The sequence below is a fragment of the Ciona intestinalis genome, unplaced genomic scaffold (genome assembly GCF_000224145.3).
Source record: "Ciona intestinalis unplaced genomic scaffold, KH HT000119.2, whole genome shotgun sequence".
Lineage (NCBI taxonomy): Eukaryota > Metazoa > Chordata > Ascidiacea > Phlebobranchia > Cionidae > Ciona > Ciona intestinalis.
The window spans coordinates 2,831-14,910 of record NW_004190441.2 but is presented as its reverse complement, the minus strand read 5'-3'; the positions used below and the strand labels follow the sequence as shown (position 1 = coordinate 14,910).

The following is a 12,080-nucleotide window of genomic DNA, read 5'->3' as shown; positions in this document are numbered from 1 at the left end:
AGTTGTTTATACTGCGGAGATGTGTGTTTAGTTGTTTATACTGTGGAGGTGTGTGTTTAGTTGTTTATACTGCGGAGGTGTGTGTTTAGTTGTTTATACTGTGGAGGTGTGTGTTTAGTTGTTTATACTTCGGAGGTGTGTGTTTAGTTGTTTATACTGTGGAGGTGTGTGTTTAGTTGTTTATACTGCGGAGATGTGTGTTTAGTTATTTATACTGCAGAGGTGTGTGTTTAGTTGTTTATACTGCGGAGGTGTGTGTTTAGTTGTTTATACTGCGGAGGTGTGTGTTTAGTTGTTTATACTGTGGAGGTGTGTGTTTAGTTGTTTATACTTGTTATGGTGGAATTAATCGGTCACAGTCTTTGTAAAGTTTGTTCCGATGATATTTTATGCCGTGTCCTATTTTATTTATACCACCATCAATTTAAATATTAAGTGAAACATTCGGACCTTGATATATTAACAGATCATTGAAGAGGTTGAATGGTGAAATGGTGCACGGATGTAAAATATCAGTTCAGCGTAAAACAAGTGATTTATCAGCTTTATCAAAGCATTTTACACCAAGACGAAAACCAAGCCAACAGGTGTGTTATCTTTTGTGTAAACTTTGTGTAAAAGTATATTTCTTATTTTCTCTCATATTTTAGGCGCCCAGGAACATGGGACATCAAATTCAGAGGTACGTGATATTTCTATAAATTTAATTAATGTTATATTTTTACTTCTTTTTCTTAAAGATCTTACGCATCACGTTGCAAACCATCAAGTCCTCAACATAACAATCAAGGTAGGACATCGTTATATTGGACAACTGTGGGCAAAAGTTTATAATATTTCCATGTTTACCTACAGACACTGGGGTCCAACTGACGATAAGCAACATCGACGCACAGCTTGGTGTGAAACTTATTCAAGAAACTATATTGAGCTTAATCACACAACACGCACAGGTCTGCAATGTTTTGTTTTTTACCTTAAGGTATTTTATTTGACGAACATAAATTGTGTCTTGCATCAAATTAGCATAAACATACATGTATTAATTTTATATTTTTGTTTATAATCCAAGGTGTGGAAGCTACAGATCCGACCACACAATCGATTCACTGTGATGTGCGACGTTGTTGTCCCCAATGTTGAATCCGCTTCAACAATCTTACAAAGTCTCCATCGTAGAAAGTTGGGCGGGAAGAGGATCTTGGTCACTATCTCCCAACGGCTGGAGGATGAACAAACTTTGCTGAAGTGGGTGATGGGGTAACCCGTGTGTCGGGGTGATGTGGTAACCCGTGTGTCGGGGTGATGGGGTAATCTGTGTGTAAGGGTGATGGGGTAACCCGTGTGTAAGGGTGATGGGGTAACCTGTGTGTCTGGGTGATGGGGTAACCTGTATTGGCAGCTTTACTCAAAATTAAATAAGCTATGTATGCTTGGTATAATGATTTGCTAGTTTTTACACTAAATACTCAATCATTCACTTAGTTTGAAACAACTTTTATGCGAGTTAATTGTTTCTACTGATGATGTTTATTCAGGAAAGAGTTAATGCCGTTGATGAAAGAATTTGCTTCGAATGGGATCAAATACAACGAACTGATGTCGTTGTACGCTCAAAGGTGGGTTGTGAAAAAACATTGAGCATAAAATTTATTTAAAATATATTGTTTTAGTTACCACAAGACATTGAAGCTTGGTCAGTTGAAAGGCTTGAAAGATTTAGTGATTTTGCGAGAAATAAACGACGTTCCATATATCTACATGGTCAAGTAAGAAACCTAATATTTTGCATGGATATATTAATAGTAGGCATCTATATATATAAGCAGTCTTTAAGTGTGTAACGTCACATCCTGTGTTTGAAACCAAAACTAACAAGTTGTTTCATAGAAATGATGGCAATCCAATGTTCTCAGTGTGTAAGGAACATTTCCGACCCGACAGGTAAAACTAATGTTGCCTTGCATGTTAATACGGCAGTTGTTTAATGTTTGTCACATTAATCCATCATTTATAATCATTATCCATATAATAAATCTTTATGAATGTTGGCAGAACACAAATGAGACATCCTATCAAATTAGAAATTGGTTTGCGAGAATTTTGTGCCAAACTTCATGCTTTACTTCATTCTCACGATGGTTCTATCTTCTTGAATAGGTTGGTTGTTTATGGGTGAGGTGTTTAATATATGGGTTAGGTGTTTAATATATGGGTGAGGTGTTTAATCAATGGGTGAAGTGTTTAATATGTGGGTGAGGTGTTTAATCGATGGGTGAGCTGTTTTATCGATGGGTGAAGTGTTTAATATATGGGTGAGGTGTTTAATATATGGGTGAGGTGTTTAATATATGGGTAAGGTGTTTAATATATGGGTTAGGTGTTTAATATATGGGTGAGGTGTCGCAATATTACCCTAGACACCTATGTAGGGAACCTCACCTATATACAACAGATATCCATTCAAATATTTATTAGCTATTTTTACACCAAAGTCTGACATATTTATGTTTTATCACAATCTAAATTAACTTTATTTCTTTATAGTTTTGAGCAATGTTACTTAGCAGAGTTTGGTAGCTTCCCATACCCCCAGGTAATTTTGTGTAATTAACCCCACGCGGTTTGCTTAATGCTGTTTTTGTATGAAGGATGGTTCCGGTGTCTTCCTTGAGCACCAAATATCTTACGTACCTGGTGTACAAATCATGGAAGGCGATGCAAAGACTGTGGTTTGGTCTCAACCACATAGTGATAATGGTAATGTGGGTGCGGGAGGTAGTTTGAATCACGAGCTTAGTTACGTTTTATAAGTTTAGCTAAAAAATTTACCCGACTAAAATATGTTGTCTGACTCACCTTTACAACATAATTTTACTTTTGGAAATATCTTTGCAGCAACTTTGGTCCGAGTCTATGAGACTTTCTATGTTTATTCCAAATACTTGCTATTTATATTTAAACGATAAGAAGTAGTTGAATATTATTATCGCTCAGGTTCAGACACTGCCAGTGAAACTTCTACCTCAAGTCGTTCAAAATCTTCAAATCTTGTGAACTTTGCGCGTGAGATGGTCGATTTATTAAAGGTGAGGTCGCACCCATTACCTCAACATTATATAATATGTTGTTTTAACAGACATTCTCCTACTCTTGTTTACCTTGTCATGATATAATGTTGGCGTACCAGCGACATTATGGTCACGCTCTGCGCATGAACGGGTTCACCAATATATCGGATATGCTGCTATCTATTCCTCATGTTGTGCAGGTCAGATCATATTGATTGCTTTTAGTTATCGCAAATAATTTTACTCTTTTTTTATAAACATCCCTTTTTAATGGGTAAGGTTTAACACAAGATCTTAACTTTATAAACAAGTGAATTATTTCACTTTATTCCTAGCACACACATGATATCTAACTTTACACTCTGTAATATTGAAATAACAATATGTTTGTGGCAGTTTGTTGTATTATATGTAACCCAGGAGCAATGTTACAAGCACAACAATTAAAGTCATGAAAATATATACACAGCACACAAGTTACATGTTATACACAGCACACAAGTTACATGTTATACACAACACACAAGTTACATGTTATACACAACACACAAGTTACATGTTATACACAACACACAAGTTACATGTTATACACAACACACAAGTTACATGTTATACACAGCACACAAGTTACATGTTATACACAGCACACAAGTTACATGTTATACACAACACACAAGTTACATGTTATACACAACACACAAGTTACATGTTATACACAACACACAAGTTACATGTTATACACAACACACAAGTTACATGTTATACACATTTATATTGAAACGCACACGATGTTGGATACTTGACCAACTGAACAACCGCCTCGTACCCCCCCACCCATACAGCTGCAGTGAATTCAAGCATTTGTTTTGTGCAAGTGTGTACACGGCCCCCTGCACTTGCTTCTAATGTAGTGTCACAACTTTGAATGGTCAACGTCTGGTACAAGTTATCAGCTGAAAGTTCAAGCGAACAACATGAAACATTCGCTGGCGAATACTTAACAATATTTTTTTCCACTTATTAGTTCAGAATGGATTGTTTTCAGGCGTACAAACAAATATGAAACATTAAATTAGCTGGCAATAGATGAATAAAAACTAACTTTCCTGCCACGCCTCATTTAATATGCCACGCCCACCTGGGTTGTGAACCAGCTCAAGAAAGGCATTTGTCCCAAACTGAGCGTCTAATGCTCCGTATATAATCTGTTGGTTGGAACTTCTGGTACAAATGTTGCACAAAGCTGATCTCCTTGTTCGGTTGTTGCTCCGTTCAATCGAACGTTTTGTAATTGTTTCTAAATTATTTTAAAAGTAATTTATACTTTTATGGATATATTGTTTATAAATCAGCGATAATCCTCATCCACCCAAACATTACGTTATTTTACCCGGAATTTGATTCAACTTGTCGCGCGTCGAACATAAATATTTGTCGGATATTTCCTTCAGTTTGTCAGGCTTGTTCAAAGCTAGTTTGCACGACTTTAGTTTGTTGTAAGGTTCATCATTGCATTGCTCCAATGTAAACGGACAGAACTATTAGAACACAAAGTTAAAACATTTTAGTAATATTTATGTTTAGTTTTACCTTGTTAAGATGTTTCTTTTGTCCGCCAACAATATTAATAACAAGGATGAAAACAACGACCACTGCATGTCTAAACATCTTCACTCTAATACAGGGATAGCAATATGATGAACCAACATTTGTGTGAAACTTGTTTTATCCCTCGATTATATCACCCCACCTTTTACCAACACACTGGTGATTTAGATCAAAGCCATAGGTTACAACAACATGTTGTTCCACCAATGAAAATAACTTTCATGTTTTCACACGACTTCATGTAGTTTCCTTTCATCTTCTACATTCATAGACATCTTATATAAACATCCTATAGATATTTTAAATGTGTTTGGATCATAAATACCACAACTCCCATTTAACTCCGCAGATCATGGGACCTTCAAACAATCAGCTACTCACACTCACACACAGAGCGCAAGTCAAACGTTTCACCCAAGAAATTATCAAACTACTAAAAGCTTCGCCCGATAAAGCAATTCTAGTCGCACAACTGCCCGATATGTATTTCAGGTCTGTCATCATTGGTTTAAATGATATTAATGCAACACCAATGCAAACAAAGCTATGGTTGCAGCATGCAAGACTTGGAAGCAGACGGCCAATCTGTTTCACCCAAACATATAATGTTTAATTTGTAAACCTATTATCTGCCATTAGTGTTGTCATATTGTAGTAAAATATAAACTTTCACGCAGAACATTTGATCGAGTATGGAACTTACGTGATTATGGTGTTTGTGTATTATCTGATATACTCGATGATATTCCAGACGGAAATATTGGGGTTTCTGGCGAGGGAGACAACATTGTGATGTCACTTCCTACTAGAGGTATGTGGGATTACTTTTTAAATATTTAGGTTTTGTTAAACTTGAAAATAAACCACGCAAGAAGCGGGTATGATTGCAACGCATGAGTTTATTCATAACTTTCCACTAGTTGGTTTGTTGTAAAACGATTAAGAAACATTAACTTTGGGGTGCACAAGTTATAAGTTTTGTGGCAACACAGGATGTTGGGTAAAACATCTCATCCACAGAACGGACATCGGAAGAAATTCAACGAACAAACTTATTTTCGAGGGAATTAGTTGAAATACTTCGATTGCGACATCGATGTAGGATGTCTTTTACTGAGTTTGTTCCAGCGTACCATCGACAGTTTGGACGACAATGTAAACTTTCAAACTATGGTTTCAACAAACTACTTGATTTGTTTGAATCTTTGCCCCATGTTGTACAGGTTCGTACCCAAGACATTAAGTTTAGCTTTGTTGTTGCATGATTAGAACTGTTTTTCTTCATTTTTTATTATTTTTCTATTTCTGGTTGTAAAATTGCAAGCTTATATGAGCCAAGCATTCCCAATGATAAACTAAAATGAAATTAATATTATTCGATTTCATGTTTCCATGTTCACCCTTATAATGCAGGTTGTAGAAGACGCACCAGAGAAATATCTTCAACTGACAAACGAGGAACAACTGAAGGTCCTGACGTCGCAGATCGTCGGGTTGCTACGACAACAAGTGGGGGAGGCTGAGGGGGACGGGATTCCCCTAAACCGAATCCAATCAATGTATTCGCACAAATATGGGTTTCCCCTCGTACCGCGCTACTATGATTGTGAAGATATACAAAGTCTCATTATGTTACTTTCACATGCTGTAAAGGTGAGAGATGTCTATCATCAAAAGTTATTGTATAATACATGTTTGGACATCTATGTTCACCATAGTAAGCCTTGTATCATAGTTAACCAAGAGTTTAAACAATGAGTTGATTGTGAAACAATCGGAACGCAAACCCATCCGACTCCTGTCCGCTCAACTTCTTGTGCTGTTACTTGATATGAATAAAGATTATATTGACATGAATGGATTGAAACAAGCATACACAAGCAGGTTGGTATACTGATGTCTTGTGTGGATGTTTCAACATTAATTTATGGTTTGGATATTTTTCATTTCGTTGAATGTTTGTTCAAACCAGCAGTTAGTTTTAATTCCTTCAAACAAATCTTAGATACAATGAAAGCATTTCCCCGAGTGAATATGGATTCTTATCGTTGACCGATGTTGTGAAGAAATCTTTATCTGGAATAGCCAAGGTAGATTTCAAATTTGGTATCATATATTATTTGTGTCACTTAAATCTTAAGCAACGTGTGTATTTTGTTGGTGTAAATAGAAACCTTTGTAAATAGAAGCATTTTATTTTTCGGTACTTTATGTTGAATCTTATTGTTACCTTCAAAGTTTGGAAACCACGATGGTGAAACCATGATAAGTTTAAAATCAATTTATCAACGAGCAAAAAGAATTCGTTCGATATTACTTCTTCAAGGAGGAACAATGACATTGGGGTAAATCATAGCAAAATATTTTTTTAATAAAATCAACAAATCTGAATATTAGTGATTAGTATGCACGCCTGTAGCCCAGAGGAAGCGGGTTCAAGGTCCAACGCTACCATTATTGTGGGCGTAAAACACTGGCAAACCATGATGTCTAGCTGTATAACAGATGTCATTGAAATCAAAATAAATATTAGAAGATTTCTTTTAAACTTAGTTAATTGAATTTACTACAAGCGTTGTAGCTTTAACCCCAATATAACTTATCTCAGCGAATTCAACCAGTGTTATAAATCTCGATATGGAGAACCATTAGACGTTGAACAACACGGTTTTCGAACGTGTGAGGGAATGTTGCGAGCTTTGTCGCTTGTGTTGGTGGTCAAGGGGTTTGGAATAAAAAAAACACTGGTGTTGCGCAATCATATGCAACGTGAGTTATATTATACAAAGAGCTACCATTAATATTAAACACAAAACAAAGACAACGGAAAAAACTATCAATATTCTGCATAAGGTAACAAACATCTTTTAAAACAATGTTTGTATTAATGTAAAAAACTTTATATTTTAAATTTATCCTGATGTGGTTCCTTGTGTTTAAATGTTGTAGACGGACCATTGTCATCGTCCATGCTCGCCTGCAGTGATGATATTCAAACCAACAACGCACAACAATCATCTAAACCTCGTCCACTACAAGAAATATTATCATCAATGAAATCAGTAAGTATTTTATTATTCATAAAATACCAATCTCACCCAGTATTTATATTCAGCCCAAACCACATGATAAACCAACCAAGTTGATATGTTTGACACCGACAGCTAAATATACAGATATAGTTCAACATACAAACGAGATGGATCGTAAATACTCGAACAATATCCTACCTGCTGCCCCACGTCAATACAAAGACATCTTCCACAATCAACTTTACTCTAAACCTCGTTTCAACTTTGACGTCACTAACCACTCCCCATTCATTTACCCAACCAACCCTCCATACTGCCACCAAGTGACACATGGCAATCGTGGCTTGCCACCAGAACACAACAACCCCCCACGACGTAGAATAAGTGTTAGTGTGATCACGCTACCTAATGGTACAACTTCCATCTCGTCCAATTCGTCACCAGATTCATTCCTTTCAACTGACGAAGGTATTTTACATTAACTTCCACACAATAAAACAAAACCTAAACACATTCTTCATAGATTCGAAGATATCACCCGATGAATTGTTACGTCACAACGACCGCCCCGCACCCCCCCAACTACGACTGGCTGCTTCTTTCTCCGCTACACCACTGTGAACAACTAGTGTTACATTCCATACTTTGCCAAATCATGTTTTTGTTTCTTAGATAAATAAGGAGACATCGCTTCGTACTGCCTACCGTAGTTACATACCGCGGTACTTTGTCTGTTTCATGCACTAATTAAGAAGATTATATTTCATGTTTCGCACTTTGCCGATCTGTTATGACGGCCGTGCTAGCCGTTTATTTACTGTGATAATAATGGCGTAGATACTTTAGGTGCTGTGTTGCCAACCTTACCATGCATATATACACAGCTTCGACCCAGAGAATACTTTTGTTGGGATGTGTTTGTTTTTCTTCAAGATATTTTCTATCATACGCCAACGGTTAAACGTGCTGTGCTACACTTGTTTTGCAATAAATTATTTTGAGAATATGTTTTCAATAATTTATTTATCGGCGATTTTACGTTCGTTTGGAAAGTTGATTCAGTTCTTTGTTGGCGTTTAAAATTATTTTAATATATATTAAGACCATGACACTGACTTCAGAAGGATAACCGTTTTTCTAAAACAATCACTCTTTCGCAAAACAATAACCATACTACAGCACATAGCCAAATACATTAGCAGGTTCCATGTTCAATCTAACCAAGGCTTAGTTTGTCTACGTTTAGTGTTTCTATCAACCCCGCCTTGAAGGTAAATATCTCTCGTTGTTCAAACATAACGCTAATGTTTGCCTTCGTGTTTCGTTCATGAACCAACCAAATTTTCTACATTGGAATCGTAACTCCTATGTAACCGATATGATATTGTAACGCAGGTTATATACAGAGTAGGTGAACATGAAGTGTTTTTTAATTATTATTGTATTTGTGGGGATTGTGTTTTGTGACGAACGTTCGGCTGTTGAAGACTTGGCTGAATGGACACTAGAGGAAATTTCAAGAAGAGAATCTGACGATTTGTCTCTAGAAAGACTGGTTGGATACACCCAGAAAGTGAGTTCATACTCCATATATCTCATCTATAGCTTAATGTTTCAACTACTTTTGTCGTGGGCTTTCTTGTTGTATATGTTTGAGGAAGCACAACATGTTACAACAATATAACCTGCGTGCGATGTAGTAATAGCCTCAACCAACACAATTATAAATGACGTCGGCCGTATAACCCTTATTCGCATCATCACGTATCTTTACACAACTTTGTTTAAACGCTTATTAAAGTAAATTAATTTCCAGAAAAATTACAACTCTGCTAAAGCTGGTTACGTGACAAGGATCTCAATGGAAATGGAGGCGGACCGGCGGGGCGGGGAATTGGTTGAGTGTCAGGCCGACGTTGATGTGCCTGAGTTTAGCGCATCTATGTCGATCAAACGTTATGGTTGCAAAGGGGCGGCGTACCAACGAAGGTCGGGAGAGACACCATGTTCCCCGGATGAGATGAATGTAATTAATCTACGTGTGTTGAATACAGGGAAGCGGCTGCTTTCCGTGTTTGTTCCGCTTCATTGCGTGCATACTTCTATGCCATCTTTATTTTACGCAGTTATAACACGTGTGCATTATTGTACAGAAGGTTGGTAACGAAGCGATAAAGTTGATGAACCAAGAGGTCAATGAATTCAATAACGAGATGGGTTCGCTTGGTATGGAAGAACAACCGGGTTTACAATCAGGGGAATACAGCAAACCACAAGTGCAAACATGCTCGAATGTGGAAACTGCTGACGGGGTTGAATACAAATTGAAAATGACTGCGATGCAAGATAGCCAGGTAAGTGACGTGTTGTGTATAAACACATGACGGTTTCCTGTAATAGCCTACATACGGATAAATGTGCGGGCAACGACCAACGTTATAACACGGGTGTTCTGTTTCATACACCTCGTGTCCGCTTACAAGTTACCACGTATGTAACTTATTTATCCTCGCATGGCGGGGCAACGGCAGTCGTTATTACACAGGTGTTCTGTATCACACACCTCGTGTCCGCTTACAAGTTACCACGTATGTAACTTATTTATCCTCGCATGGCGGGGCAACGGCAGTCGTTATAACACAGTTGTTCTGTATCATACACCTCGTGCCCGCTTACGAGTTATCACGTATGTAACTTATTTATCCTCGCATGGCGGGACAACGGCAGTCGTTATAACACAGTTGTTCTGTATCATACACCTCGTGCCCGCTTACGAGTTACCACGTATGTAACTTTGTGGGTGATTTTTTTAAATATGGATGACAAGTTCCCTAACCCTTTAGTTGTTTAAACCGATTGAAACAAGTTTAAATTGGTAGCAGCACCAAGCCTCGAAATCATAACGTAATGTTGAGAATCGATCGTTTCGTGTAATTGTAAAAAGACGCGAGTAAATGGTCGGCTGGTGAACAAGAGAGCCACCGTAAAACATCGTTATATGCTCTCATTTTTTTGCAGACTATGAATTGCGACATCGTTATAATTCAAGCAGTGGGTGGGAGTTACCAACTAAACCAGAACCAATGTCAAGGAATGAGTTAAATATACATGTTATATTTTCCGCGTCGAAAATTTATGTACCGATGAGCAGTATATGTGTCTCTGAGATGTGTAAATACAATTAAATTGACTTTTAATAGTGTTTTTAAAGTGTTTAAGGTCGCGGTTTTGATTCCCGTACCGGCCACTTCCGCCTCGGCGTCGTTAGGTTATATTAGACTGAAGATCTAAACTAATGGTTCAAGTTCAATCACTCTTTGAAAAACCTTTTTAAATGCATGTTTTGTTTCGTGTATTTTATTAACCTCGTTGAACTGTGCGATGCGTGATTGTCGCTTGCAATACATCACGCGCAGAACTAGGTTTTGCTGTTTTTATTAAGATTGCTGCTTTGTTTTTTAAATTTTAACCAATCAGCTTCCGAGCAGCTTTTTCCGCGGTTTTATTGTTCATGAGTTTTTAAGCGGTTTTCTGGGAATTATAGGAAATATTTTGTGACTGGTATCGTCAGGGAATTGAAGGAAAATAGTCTATGCAATATTGCTAAGAATCCAAAAGATTGGTTGGGAAGATTGTGTAAGTATTTTTAATCCGGAAGTATACCGTTTATGTTGTTTCCTACTTAATAACGGATTTTATATAAAATGTGTACACAACAAAGCGGACTAGTTATAGATATTAATTTTGTTTAATCGAGTTCTGGTTTTTCCTTAACCCTTTAACTGCCGCCTATTTTTTCAAAGTTTTTAATTTTTGACTAGGTCTTATCTAATTGGATTTTGTAGCCAAACTATAGCAGTTAGAGCAAAACATGCTATAGAAAGTTTGAAGAGTATAAAATTCTCTTTAACTTCATATTTTTAACTTTTTGATGACGTCATCAAAATAGCGATGACGTCATAATGAATTTTTCAATATAGAATATTTCAGGAATGAACAAACATATCCAAAAGTAATGCATTGCAAACTTAATAAGTATCAAATTATCTTTCTTTTGATGTATAAAATGTACTTCTAGCATGTTCATACAGGTAAACATCTTATAAAGAGTCATAGGTGTCATACTTTCGAACCTCCTAATGATGGTGCTCTGGACAAACTTATTGTTTTCAGTGAATAAAGTAAATTGTGGTCTGTTGTATTCATCAATGAGGCTCTAGAAAACACAAATTCAATGACAAAACAAAGTAAATAACATGTTAAAAAAGCTTTGAAACATCAAACATAGTTTAAAATGTCCTCAGGATGATTCGCTTGATTTTCATTGAAAGAAAGTAAAGTTTCCTTACTTGATTTCCTATAGTCCTAT

At 36.7% G+C, this 12,080-nt stretch overlaps 3 protein-coding genes and 1 long non-coding RNA gene across 6 annotated transcripts in view; 3 read left to right on the top strand and 1 right to left on the bottom strand.

Annotated features, from left to right (window-relative positions):
* The window catches only part of LOC100183300 (meiosis regulator and mRNA stability factor 1-like), a 12,726-nt gene extending 4,009 nt beyond the window's left edge, over positions 1–8,717 (top strand). The window contains exons 9-32 of one of the 2 annotated variants that reach the window (XM_009863309.3): positions 467–587; positions 651–682; positions 741–790; positions 856–953; positions 1,073–1,248; positions 1,539–1,619; positions 1,674–1,769; positions 1,891–1,944; positions 2,056–2,160; positions 2,548–2,596; positions 2,652–2,760; positions 2,998–3,089; positions 3,140–3,271; positions 5,029–5,171; positions 5,357–5,490; positions 5,700–5,902; positions 6,093–6,332; positions 6,415–6,563; positions 6,685–6,769; positions 6,918–7,024; positions 7,288–7,448; positions 7,629–7,741; positions 7,795–8,179; positions 8,235–8,717. In XM_009863309.3, the coding sequence (XP_009861611.2) occupies positions 467–587; positions 651–682; positions 741–790; positions 856–953; positions 1,073–1,248; positions 1,539–1,619; positions 1,674–1,769; positions 1,891–1,944; positions 2,056–2,160; positions 2,548–2,596; positions 2,652–2,760; positions 2,998–3,089; positions 3,140–3,271; positions 5,029–5,171; positions 5,357–5,490; positions 5,700–5,902; positions 6,093–6,332; positions 6,415–6,563; positions 6,685–6,769; positions 6,918–7,024; positions 7,288–7,448; positions 7,629–7,741; positions 7,795–8,179; positions 8,235–8,332 (3,013 nt within the window). In that variant the 3' untranslated portion in view covers positions 8,333–8,717. Of the gene's footprint in view, positions 1–466; positions 588–650; positions 683–740; positions 791–855; positions 954–1,072; positions 1,249–1,538; positions 1,620–1,673; positions 1,770–1,890; positions 1,945–2,055; positions 2,176–2,547; positions 2,597–2,651; positions 2,761–2,997; positions 3,090–3,139; positions 3,272–5,028; positions 5,172–5,356; positions 5,491–5,699; positions 5,903–6,092; positions 6,333–6,414; positions 6,564–6,684; positions 6,770–6,917; positions 7,025–7,287; positions 7,449–7,628; positions 7,742–7,794; positions 8,180–8,234 lie in introns of both variants that reach the window. The other variant, XM_026838819.1, reaches the window with a different exon arrangement.
* On the bottom strand, positions 3,457–5,022 carry LOC104266618. Its single transcript, XM_009863292.3, has 4 exons — positions 4,662–5,022; positions 4,462–4,609; positions 4,210–4,368; positions 3,457–4,024 (listed from the first exon to the last, which is right to left on the bottom strand). The coding sequence occupies exons 1-4, from the start codon at positions 4,737–4,739 to the stop codon at positions 3,831–3,833; spliced, it is 579 nt and encodes a 192-aa protein (XP_009861594.1). The 5' UTR covers positions 4,740–5,022; the 3' UTR covers positions 3,457–3,830.
* A 393-nt stretch (positions 8,718–9,110) lies between the features above and the next one.
* LOC100175468 lies at positions 9,111–10,908 on the top strand. 2 transcript variants are annotated; one of them, XM_002129230.5, is made up of 4 exons: positions 9,111–9,284; positions 9,528–9,737; positions 9,865–10,065; positions 10,730–10,908. In XM_002129230.5, exons 1-4 carry the CDS (start codon positions 9,129–9,131, stop codon positions 10,811–10,813), a joined length of 651 nt encoding a protein of 216 aa, XP_002129266.1. In that variant the 5' UTR covers positions 9,111–9,128; the 3' UTR covers positions 10,814–10,908. The 2 variants fall into 2 exon arrangements, with proteins under 2 accessions (XP_002129266.1, XP_026694633.1); XM_026838832.1 differs by having other exon boundaries at positions 9,112–9,284; positions 9,868–10,065.
* A 353-nt stretch (positions 10,909–11,261) lies between these two features.
* LOC113475141 overlaps positions 11,262–12,080 on the top strand; it is a 1,701-nt gene continuing 882 nt past the window's right edge. Inside the window, exon 1 of the long non-coding RNA XR_003396883.1 lies at positions 11,262–11,347. This is a non-coding gene — a long non-coding RNA (uncharacterized LOC113475141). The remainder of the gene's footprint in view (positions 11,348–12,080) is intronic.